At 47.8% G+C, this 26,442-nt stretch overlaps 1 protein-coding gene across 1 annotated transcript in view; it reads right to left on the bottom strand.

The window, feature by feature from the left end:
- FSTL4 (follistatin like 4) overlaps positions 1 to 26,442 on the bottom strand; it is a 133,672-nt gene that overhangs the window by 19,025 nt on the left and 88,205 nt on the right. Inside the window, exons 5-9 of the mRNA XM_039221384.1 lie at positions 23,982 to 24,102; positions 8,918 to 9,079; positions 8,404 to 8,538; positions 7,364 to 7,390; positions 3,671 to 3,789 (exon numbers count right to left, since the gene is read on the bottom strand). Of these exons, the coding sequence (XP_039077315.1) occupies positions 3,671 to 3,789; positions 7,364 to 7,390; positions 8,404 to 8,538; positions 8,918 to 9,079; positions 23,982 to 24,102 (564 nt within the window). The remainder of the gene's footprint in view (positions 1 to 3,670; positions 3,790 to 7,363; positions 7,391 to 8,403; positions 8,539 to 8,917; positions 9,080 to 23,981; positions 24,103 to 26,442) is intronic.

The following is a 26,442-nucleotide window of genomic DNA, read 5'->3' as shown; positions in this document are numbered from 1 at the left end:
TGATTCCAACCTGTCCCCCTCTCCCCTAACTGTTGTCAATGTCCATGTCCCTCCCTTTTTCAACACCCCCTACTCCATTAACATCCCTTTTTGTTCACAATAAGATCCAAGTCTTTCCTGAAGACAGAGCCCTGTCCGCTCTGGCTCCTGCTGCTCTCCGAACTTCAGCTTTTCCCTCCATTACCCACCATGTCTCATGCACATGGCATGCTTTTCTTCCCTTCGTCACCCTCCTGCCCCAGGCCTTGGGGATGCATTGGCTGTTACCTTTGCTGGGAATGCCCTTCCCCAGATATCTGCACAGTTTACTCCCTCATTCGGGTCTCTGCCTACAGGCCACCTTATGGAGAAGCCCTCTCTGACCGCCAAGCTGGCATCACCAGGTTCCTTGTTGCACCTGTGATTTGCCACCTTCATGCGTTGATTTGTCTATGTCTGTTTGGTCTCTCTTTCTCTAGATGGCTCTTTGTCTGCTTGGTTCACTGCTGTATCCTTAGCACCTAGTCACGTGCCTGGGACAGAATGGGTGCCTCCAATACATTTGTTGAATGAATATATGAGTGAAAAAGGAGACCTTGTTCTCTCATTTTTCATCATGACTCTGGTCCCGCTCTGTCTCAGTCTTCCTTGTGGTCCCTCTTGATCTGCCTGTCCCTGAACTATGACCCTCAGGGTTTTGTTCAGGTAACCAACTCACACCACTCACACACACCCTTGGTGGTCTGTCTTGTCTACCGCCCGGGCTTTAGTCAGTACCCATATGCCCATGGCTCCCAGGTCTGTGTGTTTAGCTCAGAGCCACCTTCTCCAGTGTTCTGGCTTGGTTGTCCCACAGCCCTCTCATACTTGGCAATCCACCCCTGAGCTCTTCCTCTCCTCCACACTTGCTCCTCTGCCGGGTCTTTAGCAGCAGCTTGCCAGCCAAGATCAAGCATGCTTCCTTTTCCTGTGCCGTCAGTCACCAAGGACTATGGGGATGACCTCCAAATTCCTGAGCTTACATACTTTCTGGTTCTTTCCTAAGTGACTGCAATAGCTTTGGAGCAGAGCTCTTCTTGCCTTCTACTCTTGCCGCTGTCTGTCATCATGGTCATATTTGAACCTCACAGTGATGCCAGTTTATGTATGAGAAAACAGAGGCTGGGAAGCATTGGGTAATTTTCCTAAAGCCACCAAGGCCTCCAGTGACAAAAGTGGGATCAGAACCCAGGTGTGCCTGGTTCAGAAGCCTGTGCCCTTACCAAGTCCACGTTACTGCAGCTCACTGGGCAACGGGGAGACCTAATCCAACAGAGGGCCACAAGAGAGGAGGCACCAACCTCCTATTCACGCGGCACTTTTATAAAAGGCTTGCTTTATTGCAACCCTCTTGCGAGGTGTTGGGCATTTTCTAGAAGAGCACACTGTTGTTTCGGACTGTGCCACAGCTTACTGTATGCCCGATCCACTCAAAGACCAATCTCTTACCATGTCTTGTCCTAGGTTTTTGGGAAATTTGAGTTGCGGATGGGATGTGAGCAATTTCCCTCAAGCTACAGGTTACGTTATTGCAAATCTATGAGAAATTAGTGCCAATATGGCAAGGTACAATTATTTAAACCTAACTGCCAGAAGTTAACTAGAACCACTCTTTCTAGTTGGTTTCACGGCTATTACATGGAAGGAAAATTCATCAGGGGTAACACTTCTAAAAATGATTAATTTAAGTGATATAGCCTGGAAAGCAGCTGTTTCAAAGCTACCAATGTGAGAAATGCAGCTGCAGGAGACCTACTGATGGCCAGCACAGCAATGCTGCAAGCTGGTTGTGAGGACTTGCCGGCCCAGCCCACTTGCTCCAGGAGCCCCAGGCCTGGCAGGGTCACCAGTTCATTCACTGTGTGTCTTCAAGGGGATGGCATGGGGGGGCTTGAGAGGACCCTTTCACATTAATGCCATAGTTCTAACCTCAAGTAGCTAGGATTTGGTGGAAGAGGTCATACCTCATGCAAGAAACCATCAACACAATGCCAAGTGGGATATCAGCGGGAGAGGCAGTGAGGTGGGGTGAGGTGAGGTAGGGTAGGGTGGGGGTGAGGAAGGTAAGTAGGGGTGGGGTGAGGCAAGGTGAGATGGGGTAGGGTGCCGTGGGGGTAAGAAGGGGTTAAGTTGGGGTGGGGTGAGGAAGGGCGAGGTGGGGTAGGGTAGGGTGGGAGTGAGGAAGGGTAAGTTGGAGTGGGGTGAGGGGAGGTGGGGAAGCACAGCCTGGGGGACACGTGTGGACAAGGTCTTGAGGGCTAGAAGGGCTTTCTGAGACCTACTACTGGCAATGATCTCTTCTGCCTCTGTCCATGTATTGCCACTTTGCATTTGGCCTCATACTTTGTAGCACCTCTGACCCTTGAGACATGCACATGTTTTATGCTCTCTCCCTTGGTTCCTTGGGGGCCCCTGAGAACCTCCAGGGTCACCTCCTCTACTGACTGGTTAAGGACCTCTTCCTTTTGTCAACTTGGCCTCCCTTAGGTTTTATGACCTGTGTTCTCCAGGCTTCCTTAAAGCAACTTCTTTTGCCTGCCAGAAGCCAAGGGCTCTCCAACTCACCATTGGTATGCCACTCCCTGTCCCTGTCCTTCTGGATGTTTCTATGCTTGTGTCCCGTAGGCATCTGAATTTCAGTGCATCACAGGCCACCGTCATCTGCTTGGCGGGAAGCCTATCTGCCCTGCTTGTGGGGTCCCCGGCACCAGACTGGGAATGGGGCACATGCCTGAGAGAGAGTTAGAGAACGAACTGTATCCCCCCAACCTGCCTCTCCTCCGGAGTGAAGGGCACTCTGCTCCTCCCAGCAAGACCCCAGGTTTTGCTCATCCTCTCTGTTGATCTGACCTGTGATTGCACTATAATCAACTCAATTCTTCCCATTGCCACTGCCACTGGCTTGACAAGGTCCCTGCCATCTCTCACCTGGATAATCACAACAGTCTCCTCCCCTGCTTCTGTGCATCTAGTCCAGTCCTTCCGGTCACTACCCTCACTGGGGCTCTGCACCTGTTCTAAACCAACCTGATCAGGGCCATGCTTCATGTCAAGTCCTCCAGAGGTCCCCAGATCTTTAAGAATACCTTTAAAATGCATCAGCTTTGACCCTTGTCTCCTGTCATCCTGATCTTGGGCCTTTCTCACATCCACGCTTCCCTCCAGGCATACAGAGGATTTGCGATTCCCCAGCAGTGACCTGACGGCTTATGCCTCTGTGTGCTGGATGCATAACATTTCCTTTAGAAATCATCAGTTCCTGCTTGTCCTTCAAACCTGAGCCCAGGTGTCACCTGCTCGGGAGACTTCTCTAACTTTGCTCTTGCCAGTCAGGAGAGGCCTTGTTCCTCAATGTTCCAGTGCACTGGTTTGGCTGGCTGTTCACACCGCTGTGTCCGTCCTTTCTCTATGAACTTGTGGGGACCAGAAACAAGCCCTGGGTGCCACCTCAGGCTCTGTGCACAGAAGGGGCTGCCTGAGGAAGGAGTGAGAACTTAAACCCTCAGCCAACATGACCCTCCCTGAGCCCTAGTGCGCATGTGGAGCCACACCTCATCTAGCAAATGGAATTTTGAAATCAAGGGGCACACCAGTCCAAGCCTGATGTTCAGGATGCTGTTGGCGTGTGAGGGCCCCCGGCACAGAAACTTACATAGCTCATGAAGATCTTCTCAGTGGGTCTGAGGCGCCTCTGGACCTCGCAGTCCGCGGGGTGCAGGATGGTAATGCCATCGTCCGAGAACACATAGAACATATTTCCCACACTGAGGCCTGCGAGGGGCAAACACAGCCATGGCTATGCTGCCCCCAGCAGCCGGCCCCTCGGCAGGCTCACATGCCACGACACACACACACACATGAAACCTGCGGTTTGGGTGCTTGCGGTCAAGGTGTGAAATGCAAGTCCAGCTCAAGGTGATGGGAGATGAGCAAGTGGTGTGTGGGGAGCAAGGAGACAAAGCGCCAGAGGGTTCCAAAGCACTACAGCCTATCAAGGACTCCGCAGGCCCCAGGATCTCCTTCCAGACACACCCCTCTGCCCTAGGGCACCTCGGGTTGGACACCAGCACAGCCTTGGCTTTGACATACACGTGCCCTTTCCTATTCTGAAAATCAGAGCGTTCCTTGTTTACTTGTCGTCCGTTAGTCAGATCAGTATGGATCAGTTCAGGCCAGAAAAACAAAAGATCTTATTTTAAAACACGTTTACATAGAGCGCTACTGCCTGGAACACCGGGTGCTGAGAGTGCTGTGCCTGGTACTCATTTGTGCTTAGTCCTGCCCTGCCTGTGCCAGAAAACTCCTCCTTCAAGACAGATTGCCCTACCTCTGCCCTTTTTTTTTTTTTTTTAATGTTTATTTTAGAGAGAGAGACAGAGACAGAGCATGAGCAGGGGAGAGACAGAGACAGAGGGAGACACAGAATCCAAAGCAGGCTCCAGGCTCTGAGCTGTCAGCACAGAGCACAATGCAGGGCTCACACCCACAAACCATGAGATCATGACCTGAGCTGTGGCAGCCCCGTGGCAGCCCACAGCCTGATCACACCCACCTGCCTGCTCCCATCACCACCCAGGGCTATGGTCACATGGGTAGAAATGCCCTCAGACCAGCAGAGAAGGGATCTTGGGACCAGCTAGTTCAGTCTCCTTACTATAAAGACAAAAAACCCTGAGATTCAAGGAAGGCAAGAGGCTTGGTGGAGGCTGCTTGCATGTATGCCAGAGCTGGGGTTGGACCCTGACCCAGGCTCTGGGCTCTGTCCCCTCGCCACGCCTCTCCATAAAAGGTAAACATGGCACAAAGACAGGTGAGGTCTGAGTCCCCCTCCCTTTCTCTTTCTCCCTCACTACATTTCTCGGGAAGGTAGAATATGAAACAGATTTTTGTAAATGCTAAGAATATTAAATCTATGAAAAACATGCTTTTTCCTAGCATGCTGAGAAAACTGGTGTATGGACTTAACTGACTATCTGGGGAAGATTTTTAGCGTGATAAAACTGTAAAACAGGGGCATTGGTTGAACATCTGACTCTTGATTTCCGCTCAGGTTATGGTTTCATGGTTTGTGGGTTCGAGCCCCATGTCAGGCTCTGCACTGACAGTGTGTAGCCTGCTTGGGATTCACTCTCTCTCTGCCTCTCCCCTGCTTATGCGTGCTCTCTCAAAAACAACATCAAAGAATTAAAAACAGAAAGAAAACAATAAAACAGGCACATATGCCACCATGCCACCTGCTTCCAGTAGTTCTGCAGCCAGTTTTCTGAGCCTCGAGGTGCTGGTGACCAGGAAGCAGCCGTGCCTGTGGTTCCCAGTGTGGACAGAGGTCCCTGACTCCATGGCACATTATTAACTGCCTCTGGTTCTGTGCTAAGAGGGGCTCTGGGCAGGAGGGCTCCCGTCACTGGCAACAGCGTTACCCTGGCCTCTCAGATGCTGGTTGTGGCTGGGAGCACCCTGCACAGATCCCAGTGGGGAATCCCAGGGTGAGAGCCAGACCAAACGGCCGCCCAGGAGTGCCCCTTCTCTGCTCTCACAGCATCCCAGCTTTTGGCACATATTTACTCTGTCCCCACCTGTCTTGCCTCAGCAGGGCCTCCTCTTCTGCACATTCTCACCTGGCAAACTTTTCTTGCTCAGACCTAGGGGTCAAAGTTCTTGCAAAAGCACAGACCCCAGAAACAGCCTCCTGGGGCCTCTTGGGAAATTGCCAGCTCCTTGAGGCAGCCTAACACCAAAAGCTCAGTGGGCTCCACGTGGGGTTTGCAGCGGTAGCCACGTGCGAGGCCAAGCACGGCGCCTTGCTCACAGTTCGCAAGGTAGCGTGACACTCCACAAACACCTGACTTCACAGAAGACATGGCCTTATGATCCAGGCCCCTGCAAGATTCTGTGTGAGGTTAACTTTGATTATGGGGGCCCCAAGGAGCTTTCTGTGCTTTGGCGTGCCCTCATCATCCCATTTCTCGTGGGGAGACTGGACAGTTCCCTGCGGCCTGTGCCCTATTTGGTTTTCTTTCTGTATGTCCCTGTCTCCAGCTCTGAGTGGTCCAGCCTGGCTGTGCACATGGGGTGGAATGTGTTCAGTGCGGCGCTGCCCATGAGCAGGGCGGCACCTGCCAGCCCGAACCCTGGAGGCAGCATGGGTCTTAAGCTGGCCTCAAGTTGGGGGCCACTAATGGCTGCATTGCACACACCTGAGGGCCTCCTGCATTCTTCGCTGGCCTCCACTTTTGAAACTTGAGCCCCTTCATAATGAAGTCACCTTAGAAAACTACCACCTCTTCAAGACCCACAGCTCTCTGTGTGCATCATGGCCTATGGCCTATGACAAGTGGCCATGATGAGTGGCCGTTGCTATGACTTATTCTTCCAAGGAATCATAAGGCCTATTGGCAGCAATTCCTCATTTCCCAGGACCCGCTTCTGCTCTCAAGACCCACCGTGAGCTGCCATGCCTGATGTCTGGGAAACTTCTGAGCCTGTGTGTGCATGCACACGCTAGACACTACGTAACACTGTGTGATTTCCCGTTCAGACGGGAAATATGCTGTTTTGCAAGAGGGAGATTTAGTGTTTAGCCCTGAAATCACACGGTATGTTCTGCTGCTTCTCATACTTCTCCCCCCCTACCCGGTCCGCTGAAGCAGAGAATAAGTTACCTCCAGGGGATCTCAACTCTGCTCTGGTGGACAGGCTGCGCTGGGCCGAGGTCCACATATGCACATGCACCTCAAGCTGTGACTCAGGCTCTATAGCCCAGCTCTGACATGGGCTTGCTATTTTTTGAACCACATGAAACTGTCAGGGTTAGACTATTTTTGATGCATAAAAATGATTTTTATGGTCCAATATAATACCCAAAGATTGTTTGATCATGATAACATTAAAAAAATCTATTCACTTCGTAAATATACATGTAAACATACGTTTACAGAAATCAGGGTGGCTTTTTTTCTTTGGCATTTCCTCAAAGTGTACACTAAACCCCAACACCAGTACTTGCTCCTGGAAAAAAGTTGAAAGCCAATTCTGACCAGGAGCCCCCGCCAAGTAGTCTCCTTCAGTGAGGAGTTTCAAATAGCTTTAGATGGCAGCTTTCCACTTTTAAGTTCTAATGGACTGGGGTCCATTAAAGACACAGGTTTTGAATCTCCTTCTGTGCACGTGCCATTTGAGTTTGACATTGACCTCCATCCCTCCCATGTGATCTGGCCCATGGTCCCCAATTTGTGAGGACTGCTTGGTGTTTACAAAAGCAGAGGGCGGCTCATGGAAAGATGGCCCATCATGGAAGGATGAACATAGGCGATCACAAGCACAAAAGAACAAGTAAGCTTGGTACCTTCCTCTCGCCACAGAATGTTTGCAACTACAGCGTCAGAGAAGAGGAAGGCAGGAACATGATTGAGGGAAGGAAAAAGAACAAAGTAATGTCAGAATCTTGACTGTAAGGATCCCATTCCTGGATATACTGCTACCTACTCCATCACGTATAGAGTCTGCACCACTCACCACCCCAGCAACAGTGCTCTGACAGGACTGTGGACATGGACACATGTTTCCAGGTCTCAGGACTCTTGCAATTTCTACTGAATCTTTGAAATCAGGTCCCAGGATCACAGGAACCAATGGGATCCTCCATGTCTGTGGCTGACGGGAATGAGCAACCTCTCTGCCAGAGTTTGTGGATTATTTCTAGAAGTCACGTTGAGTTTCACCTAGGATTCTCTTAGGAAGACCATCTGAAACACTTCTGATGATCTCAGTGGACGAGGAAAACTCCGCTTGGGGCCTTTGAACAAGGGAACGAGACCACGTCTATCACCCACATCCATGAAATCGCACCTGCAGAGCCACTTGGTGGCAATGGGTACAAGGGGAACACATGGACATGCTGGGTAGGCACTAATCCCTGGAGTATAAAGGTTATTTGTACATGTGTTCCCAGGCCAGTTCCTGGGCCATGGTGGGATGGCAGCCTTTGATACAATTCATGAACTGCTATCTATCTAGTCTATTGTATATGGAGTCCGCACCAATGGCTGGTGGGTGCATAGTATGAAGAATTCTGTGGGGGTGGGACAGAGGCTCTAGTCATACAGCAAGTGGGAGGCAGAACTGGGGCTAGGTTATGTGAGCTTCTTTGTGGTCCTGGGCTCCGTCTGGTGTCCAGGGCGTTTCCTCTCTCTATTTTGTGTAGGTTGCCAGGGAAGGTCTGCTCACCTTTGGGCCCTCTCTGCTCCCAGCTTTGAGCACAGAAGCATACAGAGCTGTTTTTAGGGGCTCATGGCTGGTGGCTGTGGCTCTGGTGAGTTGGTACACTTAAACCTGAAACCTCCCAACCAGCTCAATGAGGAGCTCAAAGCAAAGAGTGGAACTCACGGGTCTTTCTAGCGGAGTCTTCGATGAAAAGTGAGGAGATATCCTCGTCCACGCCCACTTCATTTTTGGCAATGCAGGTATATGCCCCCGTGTCTTCATACCGGACACTGCCGATGTGGAGTTCGCTCCCATTGGCTGGAGGAAGGACAGTGCTCAATATAGTCTGCTCAGCTGGGGACCTCCCCCCGCCCCCAATCCCGTCTCCCTTCTATTCAGTGTTGAAGTTAGAAACACAGCCCCTTGGCTGAGCGCAGCCAACAACTGTGAAACACAGCTGGGAAGGGCTGGAATGACTGAGGCTGGCATGGGACCCGACTGGCAGCTTGTCATCATTGTGCTCAAAAAGCCCGCAAGACCTGCATGAACCCAGAGAGCAGGAAAATTTGGGGATACATTTGTTCACTCCCAGCATGTCTGACTTAGAAACAAATCATGTGTCTTATTTCCATTCCTGGAGAAACTGTCAGCTAGAACTTGACGGGAATAGCACAGAGACATGGAGGGCAGTTCTTACCTAAAAGGGAGAGCTGTTTCGACATCTGGGTTGAGATGTCCATGCCATTTTTCAGCCAAGTGATTCTGGGCATAGGAATGCCCTCTGCATGGCACCTCAGACTGGCTGCCACGCCGGGCTCCTGTGCCTGGGTCTCAGGATACACACGGATGACTGGCGGGACTGTGGATGAAGTTGGCGCTGGTCAGAGAGAGCCCCTGCCTAGCCTCAGGCCTGAGCTCTGGCCCTGAGACCTGCTCCAGAGGGGTGAACCGACAGGCAATTCTAGAGTTCTCTTTGTAACCCGCTTACCATCATCCCATTCAGCAACTCAAGCCCTAAAAGAAAGGGCTATAAAATGGATTGTAAGCAATAAACATGTCAGCCTTTGTACCCTGTAATTCATAGCTTTCATCATTATTCTAAATATGATCAGAAAGACATCCAAATATTTAATGCTACTCAGCTGCTACATGTAAAGAGCAACAGCCACCGCAAATTTATTTCTAAATGAATAAAATTCAGATATATTATTTCTGTTATGGGAAAGCCATTGGACAGGGGCTTAATTTTTTGCAGGAAGTGCTTCACAAAGCACTTATGGTCACTGACTGGCAGGGCTGCTAATTACATCACCACTCCGGGGAAGTCCATGGATCATTCTATTGGATCACTGTTATTTCTCCACTTCTTACCCCCCACACCATGGATGAAAGGCAAGTGTGCCTTGAGTAACTCAGCCATGAGCCCTGTCAGTCAAATTTAGGGCCAAGGATGTGATTGTCCCACTCATCAGAAAAACAAGGATGGACGAAGTGTCAGCACCCACCACAGATCACTGGCCTTTCCTACTTGGGCTGTCTGTGGGGGAAATGCCTGGAGAAAATGAAGACTGTTTAGAGCATCTTCCCTCCTACTCCTAGCTGTGGGCCCAGGAAATAAAATAATTATCATTTTCAGTGGAATTGAGGGCTCTTAGTTATCCATTTATTTTACTCAACATACTTCCAAAACGGGTTTCTAAGAGTTTATGTAAAGGCACCTGGATATTAAACTCAACACACACCTTGTGGAAAAGTAGAAGATGGGTTCTTCCCGAAGCAGGCCACTATATTTTCCCAGAGGTATCTGGAAGCCCCTATTGTCTGAGAAAAGAAAGCTTCCCAGTACTTTAGGAGAGAGATTTTTCTTGGGACCAGAGGTAGAACAAACTGATGCTTATGAAGGAGGCCACAGGGGATCCCAGAACATGAGCAAGATGTCCAGTGATCTGTGCGTGGCTGGGGACAAAGGAAAAACTCCAGTGCCCCATGAGACATGGACTGTGCAGTTCCTCTCAAAACTCCTCGGGAGCCCATTAATAATCTCATTAACTCATTCTGAGATTCAAGTCTTTTCTCTGGTTCACTGGTGGGGCAAAGCTGGGGGGCTGAGGAGAAAGCCAAATGGACAACCAGCAAAGGGCACGAACCCACCTTCAGAATAGCCCCGAGCTGTTTCCGTAACAAGTGCTCAGAGGCACCCTGTGACAACCACAAAGAGACCTAACAACAATACATCCGAGTCATTTCCCAGTTTTTCTTTGTTGGTGGTTCTGGGGGAGAGTTCCAGGTGTGCAGATCAGGCCACTGGGCTGGAGGAGGCAACCAGGGCTCTAACAAAGACACATCTGGAGGGCTGCTTAGAATATGAAAGTGGATCTCCCTTCTCTGACTCTTTTTTGTTCAACGAGGAAATAGTAACTTATCTGGATAATTTCCTTACACTGTGAATTTGGTAGAGGGAGGAACAGGGTTCAGGTTGGATAGATCATAGAGTTTTGGTCAGGAGGGTGTAAGTCAAGAGCACAGAGACAGAACTGTGGGGCCGAGGGGCACTGGAATGGTAGGGAGTTGGAGATGGCGATAGAACACCCAGAGTCCTACAGTGTGTGTGGCCATGATGTGGGAGTTAATAAACTTGGGCTCTTGCTAGCTCACCATTTATTTATACAAGCCTGCCTAGCAGACATAAAGTAAATTTAAAGAAAGTGAGGGAAGAATCAATAGAGAAAGAAGCAGAAATGACTGAATCAATTAGTCAAAAAAGAGTAGAACTGATAAATAAATCTAAGACCTGGATGTCTGTAAAAGTCAGTAAGCCAAATTTCTGGCAAGTTAGATCAATGAAAAAAAAAGTGGAGAAAGAACACAGGGAATTAAAAAATATTAAAATATAGAGGTGCCTGGGTGGCTCAGTCGTTTAAGCATCTTAACTTCAGTTCAGGTCACGATCTCATGGTTTGTGAGTTCGAGCCCTGCACGGGCTCTGTGCTGACAGCTCAGGGCCTGGAGCCTGCCTTGGATTCTGTGTCTCTCTCTCTCTCTTTCTGCCCCCTCCCCTACTTTTGTGCGTGCTCTCTCTCTCAAAAATAAACAAACATTAAAAAAATAAAAAATATAAAAATGCTAGAATCAATTATAGGTAATAAATATGAAAATCCTAATGAAATGGATCACTTAAAAGGAAACCTTACTGATTAAAAACTCTGAACAAAGTGGGTATACAAGGAAGGCACCATAACATAATAAAGGGTATATATGACAAATAGTGACAAGCCCACAGCTAGCATCATACTCAGTGGTGCAAAGCTGAGAGCTTTTCCTATAAGATCAAGAAAAAGACAAGTAGGTCCACTCTTCCACTTTTATGTGACATAGTCCTGGAAGTTCTAGCCACAGCAATAGGCAAGAAAAAGAAATAAAGAGCAGCCAAATTGGAAAGGAAGAAGTAAACCTGTCACTATTTGCAGATGCCGTAATACTTAATATGGAAAACCCTAAAGACTCCATCAAAAACCTGCTAGAACTAATAAATAAACTGAGTAAAATTAGAGGATACAAAATTAACAAACAGAAATTGGTTGTTCTTCTATACACTAATAACCAGCTGTCAGAGATAGAAATTCAGAAAACAATCCCAGAAAGCCTGGGTGGCTCAGTCGGTTAAGTGACTGACTCTTGATTTTGGCTCAGGCCATGATCTCGCGGTCCTGAGATCAAGCCCTGTGTTGGGCACTGCACTGACAGTGTCGAGCCTGCTTGAGATTCTCTCTCTCCCTCTCTCTCTCTGCATCTCCTGCTCACACTTTCTCTGTTTCTCAAAAGAAATAAACTTTACAAAAAACAATCCCATTTACGATTGCATCAAAAAGAATAAAATACCTAAGAATAAACTTAACCAAGGAGGTAAAAGACTTGTAGTTTGAAAACTATAAGACTTTGAAGAAAGAAACTGAAGAAGACATGAATAAATGAAAAGACATTCCATGGTCATAGATTGAATAAATTTATCATTATTAAAATGTCTATACTACTTAATCTACAGATTCAGTGCAATCCCCATGAAAATGTCAAAGGGGACAATGAATGTCTCTATTCACAGAATTAGAACAGAGTCCTAAAATTATAGGGAGCCACTAAAGACCCAAATAGACAAGGCAATCTTAAGAAAAAAGAAAACCGAAGGTTTCACACTCCCTGATTTCAAACTATATTATAAAACTATAGTAATCCAAATAGTCTGCTACTGGCACGTGGACACACACACACACGCACACACACACACCCCAAAGATCAAAGGAATAGTTCAGAGAGCCCCATGTACATATGGTCACTATAGCTGTACCAAAGAAGGCAATAATATACAATGGGGAAAAGACAGTGTCTTCAATAAGCGGTGCTGGGAAAACTGGGCAGCTACATACCAAAAAACCAAACAGGACCACTATCTTAGGCCATATACAAAAATAAATTCACAATGTACTACAGACTTCAATGTAAGACCTGAAACCAAAAATCTCCTAGAAGAAAACATAGGTGGTAAGCTCTCTGACATCAGTATTAGCAATCATTTTTGGACCAGTCTCTTCAGGCAAGGGCAATAAAAGTTAAAATAAACAAATGGGATTATATCCAACTAGAAAGCATTTGCACAGCAAAGGAAACCATCAACAAATGAAAAGGCAACCTGCCAAATGGGAGAAGACATTTGCAAATCCCACATCTGATAAGGAGTTAGTATTCAAAATATATAAAGCACCATTACAATTTAATATAAAAAATACACAAACAACCCAATTAAAAAATGGGCAGAGGACTTGATTAGACATTTTTATGAAGAAGACATACAGATGGCTAACAGGTATATGAAAGGATGCTCAGCATCACTTATCATCAGGGAAATGTGAATCAAAGCCGCCAGGAGATAACATCTCACACCTGTCAGAATGGCTAAGCTCAAAAACTCAAAAACAAGTGTTGGTGAAGATGTGGAGAAAGAAGAACCACCGTACACAGTTGGTATGAATATATATTGATGCAGTCACTATGGAAAACAGAATGGAGGTTCGTCAAAAAGTTACAAGTTACCCTATGACCCAGCAATTTCACGTCTGGGTATTTATCTGAACAGAACAAATACACTAATCTGAAGAGATACATGCACACTGATGTTCACTGCAGCATTATTCACAATAGCCAAGATATGGAAACAACCTAAATGTCCATCAATAGAGGAACTGATAAGAAAGATGAGGCATATATACAGTAGAACAGTACTTGGCCCTAGAAAAAAATGAAATATTAGGATTTGTGACATCATCGCAGTACCGTGAAAGGAGAGTGAAATCTATCAGAGAAAGACACATACCATATGATTTCACTTATACATGGAATCTAAAAAATGAAACAAATGAACAAACCAGACAAAGCAGAAACAGATTCACAGAAACAGGAAAAACACTGCTGTTTACCAGAGCGGAGATGGGTTGGGGAGTTGTCAAAATAGGTGAGGGGGATGAAGAGGTGCAATCTTCCAGTTATAAAATAAGTCAGTCAAGAGGACGTAAGAGACAGCAGAAGGAATATGGTCCATAATATTGTAACCACCATGCCTGGTTAAGTAGATTTCTCATGGGGATCATTTCACAACATACCAAACTATTGAATTACTATGATGTACTACTGAAATGAATAGGGTATTGTATGTCAATGATACTTCAAGAAAAAAAACTTAAATGTATCAACAAGTATTAGTCAAGAGGAGAATATTTAAGGAACTTTCAAGTGCTACTTTTCAGTTATGCTGGATGAATGGGTTCTGGAGATCTCCAGAGCATATCGCCTACAGTCAACAATATTGTATTGTACATTTACAAATTCATTAAGAAATTGCCAAAACGGAAAAAGCCTAAATGTCCGTCAACTGACAAATGGATCAAGAAGATGTGGTTTATCTATACAATGGAATACTACATGGCAATGAGAAAGAATGAAATCTGGCCATGTGTAGCAACATGGATGGACCTTGAGGGTGCTATGCTGAGTGAAATAAGTCAGGCAGAGAAGGACAGATACCATACATTTGCACGTATAGGAGGATTAGGAGGAACTTAATAGAGGACCGTGGGGGAGAAGAAGGGGAAAAATAGTGGGGGAGAGGGAGGGAGGCAAACCATGAGACTCTTTAATGCTGACAACAAACTGAGGGCAGATGGGGGGAGGGAAAGGGGGTGACGGGCATGGAGGAGGGCACTTGTGGTGATGAGCACTGGGTGTTATATGGAAACCAACTTGACAATAAATTATTAAAAAAATAAAAAATAAAAATTCATTAACAGGATAGATCTCATGTTACACATTTTTACCAAAAAATAAAAAATAAAGAAAATGAAGATGTGGTGTGTATACACACACACACATACACACACACACACACACACACATACACACACACAATGGAGTATTACTGAGCAATCAAGAAGAATGAAATCTTACCATTTACAACTACGTGGATGGAACTAGAGGATATTCTGCTAAGCAAAATTAGAGAAAGACAAATATCATATGACTTCACTTATATGAGGACTTTAAGATACAAAACAGATGAACAGAAGGGAAGGGAAGCAAAAAGAATATAAAAACAGAGAGGGGGACAAAATCATAAGAGACTTAAATATGAAGAGCAACAGAGGGTTACTGGAGGGGTTGTTGGAGGGGGGATGGGCTAAAGGGATAAGGGGCATTAAAGAATCTACTCTTGAAATCTTTGTTGCACTATAGGCTAACTAACTTGGATGTAAATTTAAAAAAACTATTAAAAATAAAAAAAGGGACACACAGAAATGTTTGGAGGTGATGAATATGTATATCACCTGGATCGTGGTGACCCTATTGTGGGTGCACACGTATGTCCAAACTCCTCAAACTGTATACATTCAGTATGTATAGTTTTGTGTATCAATTATACCTCAATAACATTGTTAAAAAAAGTGCTAGTAACCCAAAGTCACTCTGAGTATTTCATAGGATGATTCTTTTGTATGTTTAAGGAGTGGATAATTCCTAGCGCCTATGACAGAGAAGAGGTTGCAAATTATGTCATGAAGGTAATATAACCTGGACACTAAAACCTGCCAAAGAGAGAACAAAAAGATGACTACAGACCTAACTTACTTAGGATTAGATGTACCAAAATCTCAAGTGACATATTAGTAAATCAAGTCTAGCATGCTATTAAAAGAGAATACCGTGACCAAGTATAGTACGTTTCAGTGGCCAACTATCAGGAAATCTATAATTAATCACATCCAAAAATCAAAGACAGTCAAAAAGGAAAAACAATTTGATTCTCTTGCTAGACACTGTAAGGGCTTTTAAAAAAATTCAAAATCAATTTCTTGGAGGAAAAAATCCTCAATAAAATAGGAACAGAATGATACTCGCTTCCTACAATGAGGAATATCTCTATAAAAAGAAGAAACAGCACCATTCTTTTCAGAATTGTGAAACATTAAGTTGGAAAAAAAAAAAGAAAAAGTGGAAAGGCAGGAAGGCAATATCAGACTCTCAACATTATACTGGCTGTGATTGTCAATTGAAGGCAAGAAATGAGAAGCACAAATATTAAAAGGATGGAGAAAAAAAATGTTATTTTCCCTGGATATGCTCCAGATGATAAACCCAAAGTAGTAAGGTTTAATAAGTGAATGCAGTTAGGGGCCAGTACCAAAACCAAACGAAACTAACAGCTTACTTACTTACTGACAGCAATCAGACAGAAAATACAGTGGACCTGAGTGAAAAAAATGGTGAAATCTCACTAAGGACATAAAAGAAGGCGTGAATAATTGGAGAGCAACATTCTGGGATAGGAAGATTTACTGTGGTTAAGAAAGGACATACCCCAAATTAAGCTACACCTTTAATCTAATTGTAATTAAAAGCAATTGGTGAGGTCTTAACAAAATTCTAAAGCTTACCCAGAAAAAAAAATGTGCAAGAACAGCTGAGGACATTTTGAAAAACAACAGTGATGGCGGGCATTTTTTCATACCAGATATTACCGAGTTGGACAATAGCAAATGCTGCAAGGCAGGGGTCAGGGAGGGAGTGGGGGAGGGGCAGAGGACTGCTGAGGGAATCCCCACCTCTGAGTCAGGCACCACATTAATGGTCTGGATTGGTTTTACAAAGCTCTGTCAATTTATCATGTGCAGCCAACACTTATTAAATACTACCCAAATGGCCAGCATGAGGGACAGAGCAGTGATTAAAGATGGGACCAATCCATATCCCCATGGAGCTTTCTGTCCCAAGGAAGGTGATTACACAATGAACTACAAATGTGATAAACATTAGGGGTGGGTAGGGGGTAGCTTTTGGGGCATGGGGACAGGGGTCTGGGAAGACTTACCGGCTGGAGCCACTCTCCACCTCACAAAGGAAATACTGACCTTCCTTATACCTGTGGTGCCTGTCCCTTGATTGATGGGAGGTGTGTCTATTATCTGGGAAATCTAAACTGGTGGTATGTGGACTGGCTTCTTCAGATACATGGCCAGTGGTCAGTACCAGCCTTGAAGACTGTCCTTTGCCCCAGCCCTGACCTTTGATACCATCTATGGACCCATGCAGTTTTCAGACTGAAGCATGCATCTGTATCTCGTGGGGCCTTGTTAAAAGCACACTATCCCCCACCGTCCCTCTGCCCCAGTGTCTGGTCCCAGAGGTCTGCCATGGGGCTGGAGGATTTTCTTCTACCTATCAGGTTCCAGGTGACATCCTGAGTCACTTCTGACTTGGAAGCCAATTCAGGGCTAACTTTGAACTGAAATCCATGGCACTTTTCTAGAACAAAGTGAAACCTGACTTAAAGTCAAGGGTGTGGAATGAGTCATTTAATTAAAAATACATGACTGTTCACTGGGCAGACACCTGCCCTGGCAGCAATTCCAATACTGCTCAGATGTTCTCAGAGCAAGAGGTGCCCTCTGCTGGCCATGGGTCTCCACAAGCCACAATCCTGGGGGCTAAGACCACGCATGCCTCCTGTGGCCTCTACCCTCCCAGCCACAGGACTAAGGAAGGGGTCTCAGAACTCTGTGTGCTCCATCTGCCAAGTCCCCCTCTCCTCAGTCTTGCCACAACTCTGCAAATGGAGGTGGTCAGGACCCTCTTCATCCTGCCCGATTCAGGATCACGTCAGAATTCGCAAGAAGTCTGGGCTTCTGGGGCATCCCTCATCCCTATAACCTTTGGTTGTATCTTCTAGAACTCATGTTCAGCCATCAGCAAAATGTCCTACAACCTCAAACTCTTGTGTGAATGTTCCTTCACGTTCTGGTTCAAATGGAAACCTGGTGACATGGCTTCTGCAGCCTCTTGAGGGGATGTGGCTCTCTCTCTCTCTCACCTCTTCCTCCTCTGAAGGGGCTGGGACGTGGGGCAGGTCTCCTCCTTGGTTTTCACCATCACTGCCAGCCTTTTCCTTCCCTCCTGTCCTGAGTCTCACGTTCCCAGTCGCCATGAGCCCCCACCCCCTCCAGGACACATTGTCCCAGCACATCCCTCCTACTCTTCCAGTGTTCTCTCCCTTTCTCACGATTCTTCTCCTCAGCCCATGAGAAGCATTTAATTTCCACCTTGGAAAAAATCCTCCAGACCTCTTTCCCCCACCTTCTCTCCCCGATGCTACTTAATTTTTGTCCCTGGAAGCACCCTGAAGAGACGTCTGTATTTGGGGGCTCTAATCTCTCTCCTCCATGGTCTCTTGAGTCAGTTCCCATCAGATTTTCCCCACCACACCACAGAAATGGCTCTTCTCCAGCGACGCCCGCAAACCAGTCCTGCCACAGTGGCCAGTTCTCTGTCCTCATCTGTAGTATTTGGCACAGCTGACAGCACCTCATTGGTCTTGTACGTCCCTTCGCCTTCAAACACAGAAACCCAACTGGCTGCACCACACCTTAGCATTTATCATGTCTGCCTGAGCTCCTGATCATCCTTCCCCAAACCTGCTCATCCAACCTCCTCTTGTGTCAGAAGATGGTCACTCTACCCTGCGGCTGCTCTGACCAAGACCCTTTGGAGGGACTGGGGACTTTCCCAAGTTGACAGAGATGTCAATTTTTCAGTAAGGCTTTCACTAACCATCCTTTCTACCATTTCTACCTTTTATCTGACTTTCTTTAGCCCTTTCTGTGTTTCCACTCTCCTCCTTAGTAAGGAGCATCCTCTGACTTGCCCCAGGAGGACAGAGATTTTGGTCTGCTCACTGCTCTGTCTGCCACGTGTGGCCCGTGAGTGGCCTGTGGGAGAGACTCAGTACGTACCTGTGGGGTGTGTTTACACAGACACCTGGAGGATCAGGAGGGCTGGCAGCCAAGGGGGGGAGGGATTCTCAGTGGAGGGAACAGTCAGTGCAAGTTCATGGGCTGCAGCAGTTGGGGAGGGACGGGGGCCAAGCGATGAGGCCGGCGGGTGGCAGGACCCAGGTGACAGTGAACACAGACTGTGAGCTCTTGGGGTCAGGAAACTGCTGCCACCCTCTGAACCGGTGACTGAGGCCTCCCCTCCTGTGCCTGCTGGACTGGCACGAAGGAGACAACAGCGGCAGAGCCAGGCCAGCAGCCATCGAAGGGACCCTACACACAGTCCTAGGCCCCCTGAGTCTTCCTCACTCACTGCCTTGCACAAAGGGGTGCTGTGACACAGAGGATGACCCCAAGGCATCAAGGAGCTCCCCTGAGAAGCCCATAGTGCCCTGACCTGACCACGTGCTAACTGGAAAACAGGCACAAGAATGTGTAAGGAAAAAAGAACCATCCCAGCAGTGGCATGGGAGCTTACTCACTGCCCTCAGAACCAAACTGTGCTCTTCGTGAGTGATGACAGGGCCACCAATCCTGCAGCTGGTGCGGAACAGGCCCAGGCTCCGGGTGAACCCCTGCTCACCTTGGGCACAACGTGCAAATCCTACCAGAGTCAGGGCTCTGGATCCAGCCTTCTGCCAGGACAGGAGAGCCCGAGGAGGACACTGGGCATGGAGGTTTCCAAGACCCTGGAGGCCCTGGCCTCCACGTGGATGGGGCCCAGTCAGAAAAGTCCCGCATTTTCACAGTCAGAGACTGAGGGGGTGGCGCGGAGACACAAATTCCTGTCGGCAACAAAAACCCACCTGTTTTCCACTGGCCCCATCTCCCCTCTTCCTTTGAATTAATTCACACACTAAAAAATCATTTCAAATTAATATATTCTAGGTAAATGCATTCACTTTCTTTTAAATTTGCAAAACCCTCCACTGAAAACATTTGAATATGTAACACAAAGGCCCATTTTCTTTGGGAAGCATGGATCATTTCCAAGGTGAAAGGCAGCATAAGTATGTCCTAAGTAAGAGGCACGTTCACAAAAGTGCCAAGCTGGAGTAATAAACAGATTTGGGAGATTATTACTGTGTTTTGAGAATGAATCCTTCCTTGTCTGAACTGTGGGGGAAGTCGAGGTTGTTTTAATTTTAATGGATTAATCATTTAAGTCTGAAGGTCTCACGCTTTCCTATGAAGGCAATGCATGTGGGTTGCATGAATTTATAAATCATGTCAGTGTTTGGGCCTCATCTCTAGTAGGCCTGGTCTATGGGAAAGCCATACTAGTAATATGAGAGAGGAAGTCATTACCTGGTTAGCACTCTCTTTCACCACCCAGGTCAAGGCAGAGTTGTGGATGGAGAAGCCCCAGAAGTCCCATGGAGCAGGGCAGCTCCAGAAAGAAGTATTTTATCCCTAGCTTGGCAAGTTTCTCTGGGTCTTGATTTTCCCATCTGTATAATGGATTGGAGGCTCTCTGAGGGTCTACCAGCTCAGACCATCTGTGTCCACAAGCTACAGTTAAATATGGCTTGAGACAATCATCATCTCTCTCCTATCTGTCCCACTCTGGACTGTGAATGGACACTTTCCAAGTATTTTAGACACAGCAGATCTCATCAGGATGATAAGGCAGGAGGTACTACTGTTATTCCCATTTTACAGGTGAGTTTACTTGCCTTCCCTGTATGCCAAAAGCACTTGAATCCAGGTCTCTCTGGCTCAGAGTTCATGTCTTGATTCTGTGGCTGAGTCGTCGCCAGAAGGGATCTGCACCGTGCCTTGGGTGGAAAGCCCTACCCTGTTCCTGCTCCCTGGACTGGGATCTCGGGGTCTTGGGCCCACCAGCCACACATCAACTCCCTAGCACATCTGCCCATTGACTTGGAGTCTTCTGAGCGCTGAGAGAAGCAGGTAACTGGAGTCCTTCTGTCCTCCCTTCTTCATTTCCCCAACCCCTTCCCTCTCTGGTTAAAGAGAAGACACCTAGAGGAATGGACACAGAACATCGCTCCCTGTATGCTCCAGGTGCTGCCTCAGCTCAGCAAGCCACAGGCCATCCTCTGGGCCAAGTGGGGACTGAACAGACCTCCAATAGCATTGCCAGGCAAAGCACCAAATCCTACCCAGGCAGCTCAGGGTTTTCACAGCTTACAATCATGCTTCAGATGAATGGCGAAAGGGAACAAATCCGAGATGAATTTCCTACTGCCTTGTCTCTCCCTTCCTAAGGAGACTCGTTAGCAAGGCAGCATTCCCGCCGTCCTGAGCTCCAATGGTGCCTTCTCAGCCTTCCCAGGGGTTCTTCCCAGCAATCCCTGGCACAGTGCTGCAGCCTGCCAAGCTCCCTGTGCCCACTGCCATGGTGAGCCTTGCACAGCACGCCCACCCTCCAGGGACCTGAAGCACATTAGGAGTCTACACGGTGATGGGCTGAGCCCCAATTGAGCTGGACAACTGAGCCACATGGTTTGCCAACCTCGGTTCTGCTGAGGCCCTACATTCCTTGCTGTGGCTCCTTCATCACATGCTCAGGATGCCAGCGGTGTTCGGCCAGGCCTGAGCTCAGCACAAGGGGCAGAGGGAAATGAGCCAGGATGCCTGTCCCCGATCTACCAGAGTGTGTGTCCCACACCTGCATCCTCTATCTGGATTCTTTAATAGCAAGGACATGATGCTCCGGTAAGGAGGGGTAGAGAAGGGCAGGGCAGGCATTAAGAGGCTGGGCTTTGGGGTCAAGATCTGCTTTGTAGTTCCTAACTGCAGGGCTGGGTCTCCACATCACTGAGTCTCTCTGGGCTCCAGTCACCTCATCTGTGAATTAGGGGCGGCGCCCAACAGGTATTCAGCAGATAATTTTAAACTGTCTTTCACACCATTCTATTTTCAACATCTTCCCATCTTTCCAGATTCAACTTTTTTCCCCCCCCTCTCAGTCCAACATAGTGAACTTAACTTCCGGAATACTTGGAAAATCTTGCATCTTATTTCCAGGCCAGCAAGCAGTTGACTTATGTCTTTGGAAGGCAACTCCAGGCCTACTTTAGCATGGTGATTCCGTAAGGGAGCTGGTTAGTGGACCCACATGTCATCCCCTCCCCCCAAGAGTCAGGAGTCAGCCCAGCCCAGGAACATCATGGGCTCCTGCAGTGAGGGCCACCAGGGTGGTCTCACCTGGCTGTTATTGGAGCCAAGTACAAGGGGCCAATTTAATGGCAGAAAAAGCTGATCACCAACTACAAGTGGTTCTGGGGAAGAGAAGCCTTAAATCTCTCAGCAGTTAGGAGATAGATCTCAAGTGGCCTCTTCTGGTTCTCAGCAGTAGGTTTTGCTTTACGCAGACTCCTCTGGGCCAAAAGCAGTCTCTTCGGGGGAGACTAGGTAATGGTGGGGTAAGGGGGCAAGCGGGGGAGGTGGTCAGGGAGGGACTGAACAGGTGCACAGCCTCCTTCCCACCTGGAGGGAGAGGCCTATTCTCTACCTCAGGCATAGCGATATCCATGGTGCTTCCGGGTCTGGGCTTTGCTCTTGCCTTCAGCACTGGGAGTGACAAACTGGCTCAGCTGCGTCATGACCCCAGTCTCAGAAGTCTGGGGAGACACGGGGCAGCAGGGCACGGACTTGCCACTTAGCGTGTGAAGTCCTCTAAGACCACACAGTGTCTTCCAGACCCGAGGCAAGTACAGGTTCTCACCTGTGAGGCACTCAGGTTCCTTGGCAGGTGGCTCCCCTCTCCCTCCTCAGAGATTTGTTTGCAGGAAATAAAGGAGAAAAGGCTCAAGCTGTCTCCCTAAGCCTCTCATTCTTGTGAAGTGGGGTCAGGTTGCAAAGGCTAAGAATCTGTCAATCCTGCTTCATTTTTCTCGTCTAGGTTTATCTGAGCACCCGAGGGACCTGGGGCCAACCGTAGGTAGTTTTTTCACAACCAAGCGGTCATGCCAGCACTACTTGCCAGGTTTAGAGGCAAAAGTCCTCTTTCTGCTACAGAGCATGTGTTCTGCCCTTGAAGGAGCTCCTGCCGCCAGAGACCCCAGACACTGCCTGCCGGCTACACTTGACACTGGCCCCTGAACCTATTCTGGGTTAACTCACCCAGGGGTGGTTACCTAGGAGCTCCTGGGTTATTTCCGGAGAAATCCAGGGACTTCATCGTAGGCCTATATTTAAGCCACCAAGTACAGTTGCAAAACCCCAAAGAATGAAGTATGTCCCAGGTCAAGGGAAACACTAAGATATGGCTTAGGCATGTATGGCTATAAAAATCTGTAACATGTCCCGCAGGGTAAATGTAGACACCAGCTGAGCTCACCCAGTTGTCCTTAAATGGCTTGTTACCCTGATTCCAGAGGTAAGTGGAATGGAGCCTCATTATGTAATCATTCTTAACACCTTGCTCACTTTCTCTCAGCACAGAAGGCCTGAGCACCAGCTGACACAAATGATCTAGTGCCCCCAGACCCTTTGTCGCCCTGCTCAGTGCTAGGAGTGATGCCCCGCTGGGCTTGGCTGGGTGAATCTAACTTCTGTGGGGTGCTGACCGTGGCACCGTGATGGCCTGTTTATTCTGATGGCTGGCGTGGCCGGGGGGTGGGGGGGCAGCCAGTGGTGTGACACAGAGGTCAGAGCACGGTCCTGGGTCTAGGAAGATGCCCACCAGCGGTGTGGCTGCAGATAAGTGACCTTACCTAGAGATTCATCCATAACATGGATTAAAGTGTACTGACTGGGAAAATCCACATGACGTGTTAGCACGGGGCCTGACCAGCCTAAGTGCTCAGAGAACACTGGCTATTTCAACGGCCAGTGTTGTCATTGGGAAGGTTTATTCTTCCCAGTTTCTAGGAGTCCTGGCAACACAGGGGTCAGAGAGAAGCAATGCAAAGACCCCAAGCCTGTGTAGGTTCTGCCTTACCTTGGCCCCGAGTGAGGCTCGTGGAGCCTCTTAGGGAGGGAGGTGGGAAGCTGCCCCTGTTGGAGGAGGTGACCCCTCCCCACTTAACAAGTGATACGGGTGAACACCACCTAGAAGAGAAGTGCCATGTCGTACACAGTGTCTGCTACTCACTGGACCCAAGAGCACAGCAACCGGCCATCGCTGTGGCACTGGCAGATTCTACGGGGACCCTACTAGGGCCTTGGCTGCCGAGCATGACTTGCCTGAATAGCTCACCCCCTTGTGCTGGGATCATCTGATCAGATGAGGCTTCTGGTGAAGGCAGACAGAGAAGCTAGTCGGCAGACTCTGTCCTTTCTCCACTGTTCCCCTTTACTTATGAGAGAGATGAGATAGAAGGGCTAAGACAATCTTTAAGATAGAGTACAGAGGGGGGAGGCGTGCTGTGAGCAGCATTTTGGAAATGCTTTGAAGGGACGACATGCATGGAGCCATTTACTAACCATTCACCTGCAGGACGTGGGTCTGGAAGAGCTCCTCGTGGCCGGAGGCATGGCAGGTGTAGTTGCCCATGTGGATGGTGGTCACCTTGGTGATGTAGAGGGAGTCATCCTCTCCGAAGTCCTGCACAGGGTGAGGAAGACAACAAGGTTGGCCTCTCTACTGAGCAGGCTGGGAAGGGACAGCCAGGTCTCTGACTTTTCCAAGAACACAGAAACCCTGGTGTGGCAGAGCCCCTCCCTACAGAGTGTCGTGGAGGCCTCCTCGGAACAAAGGAAGGCAACGTGGCCCAATCAACACAACTCTGTAACTCGGACTGTGTCCACTAAGACTACGTGTCACCATATATGGGAGACAAACAAGGAGAAATTGCATCAAAGAATATACCCCACTGCACCTGGGGCTCGGTTTTTTGGGTATGAACCCACTGAGCTCATGCTGGCAGGACGAATAAAGTTGCTTCCTGGACAGAAAAGCCTTGGTGTCCCATCTCTGCTAGAATTCTGCTACACTGTAGCCGAGCCCACTCACTCGGCCAAAGCTGCCTGTGGGGCTGGGCCGGCGCGGGCAGCAGGAACTCCATCCACTTCCGTGTTGCTCGCCTCCACCTGGTATGTCCACTTAAGGCCTTATTACCCTTCTCTGTGAGGCCGGGCTTGAACACCTTCCCCACACACTCCCTCAATTTCTAATCACTGGGCTCTCCTGCCCATCCTACTAATCTGTAGGCTGCTTGGTTGCTTTCCTGGAGCTCTTTTCCACCTGCTGAGAAGCTCTGCTGGGCAGCCTTGTGTAGGGCTGGCAAGTTTTTCATATGAAACTCAACACCCCCAAAACAAACAATCCAATTAAAAATGGGCAGAAGGCATGAACAGACATTTCTCCGAAGAAGACATCCAGATGGCTAACAGACACAGGAAAAGATGCACATCATCACTTATCAGGGAAATATGATCCAAAACGACAATGAGATGCCATCTCACACCTGTGAGAAGAGCTACACTCAACCTAAGAAACAACAGGTGCTGGGGAGGATGTGGAAGAAGAGGAGTCCCCTTGCGCTGCTGGTGGGAACGCAATGGTGCGGCCACTGTGAGCAACATTATGGATAAGTTCCTCAAAAAGTTAAAAGTAGAACTATTTTATGATCCTGCAATTGCACTGCTAGGCATTCTCCCAAAGAATACAAGAACACCAATTCAAAGGGATCCATGCATTCCGGTATTTAGAGCCACATTATTTACAACAGCCAAGATATGGACACAGCACCAGTGTTCAGCACCTGATGAGTGGGTAAAACAAAATGTGGTATACGTATACAGTGGAATATTATTCAGTCATAAAGAATGAAATCTTGTCATTAGCAAATAGAGAGAGACTATATATACTATATATACTAAGTCATACATATCAGTGAAAGACAAAGACCACATGCTTTCACTCATGTGGAGAATTTAAGAAACAAAATGAATAAACAAAGGGGAAAAAATAAGAGAGAGAGCCAAACCAACAGACTCTTAACCATAGAGAACTGTTGATTACCAGAGGGGAGGTGGGTGGGTGGGGGGAATGGGTGAAATTCATGACAGGATTAAGGAGTGCACTTGTGAGGAGCCCTGGGTGATGTATGGAAGCGTTGAATCACTATATTGTACACCTGAAATTAATATTACACTGTGTTAACTGGAATTAAAATAAAAACAAGAGTTTTTCTTAAAGGGACAGAGAGCAAATCTTTCCAGGCTTGTAGTCCTTAGGGTTTCTGTTAACTACTTAACTCTGCCTTGCAGCACAAAGATAATCATGACAATACATAAATTAATGACCATCACTAAGTTCTAATGAACTTTTATTTAAAAAAGGAGGTGGGAGGGAGGACAGATTTGACTTGCAGGGAGAGTTGGCCTACCCCTGGTTCAAATCCACCTTCCCCAAATACTTCCTGGCAGCTTACAGAGACCTGGATACCCCCAGAAGGGGAATAGAACTTGGAGGAGAATGAGGGTAGACAAAACACTAAGGAAGGGACATAAAAGAGAACCAGGAGGGGCTGATGCCAGGGGGTTCAGGAAGAGAGAGATAAATAAACCCAGACCCTATGATCTCTGCAGCCGCACTCAGCATCTGCCAGGGATGGGTCTCAGAGCTGATGGGAAGGAGGAGGGCCAGGCTTATTGGTGAGAAAACAGGCTGTGCAGCATCAGGCACGCAGGGTAATGGAAGCCCAGCACTGGGGCTTAGAACACTCTGATTTTAGTTGAATTCTGTTACTGACCAAATGTCCCCTTGTCCCTCTGGGCTCCAGTTTCTCCACATGCAGTCCCCTGCCTACCTCCTGGGGTGTTGGGGAGATCTAGCAAGAGAACACACGTGAACACTCTTCCCAGTGTGGGAAGTGTGACATATGTGGGTGTGTTACTTTTCTTCTTTATTTTAAAGTTTATTTTGAGAAAGAGTGAGCAC

The sequence above is a fragment of the Hyaena hyaena genome, unplaced genomic scaffold, assembly GCF_003009895.1.
Source record: "Hyaena hyaena isolate Hyena2069 unplaced genomic scaffold, ASM300989v1 scaffold_978, whole genome shotgun sequence".
NCBI classification, from domain to species: domain Eukaryota; kingdom Metazoa; phylum Chordata; class Mammalia; order Carnivora; family Hyaenidae; genus Hyaena; species Hyaena hyaena.
This window is presented reverse-complemented; position numbering and strand designations above follow the sequence as displayed.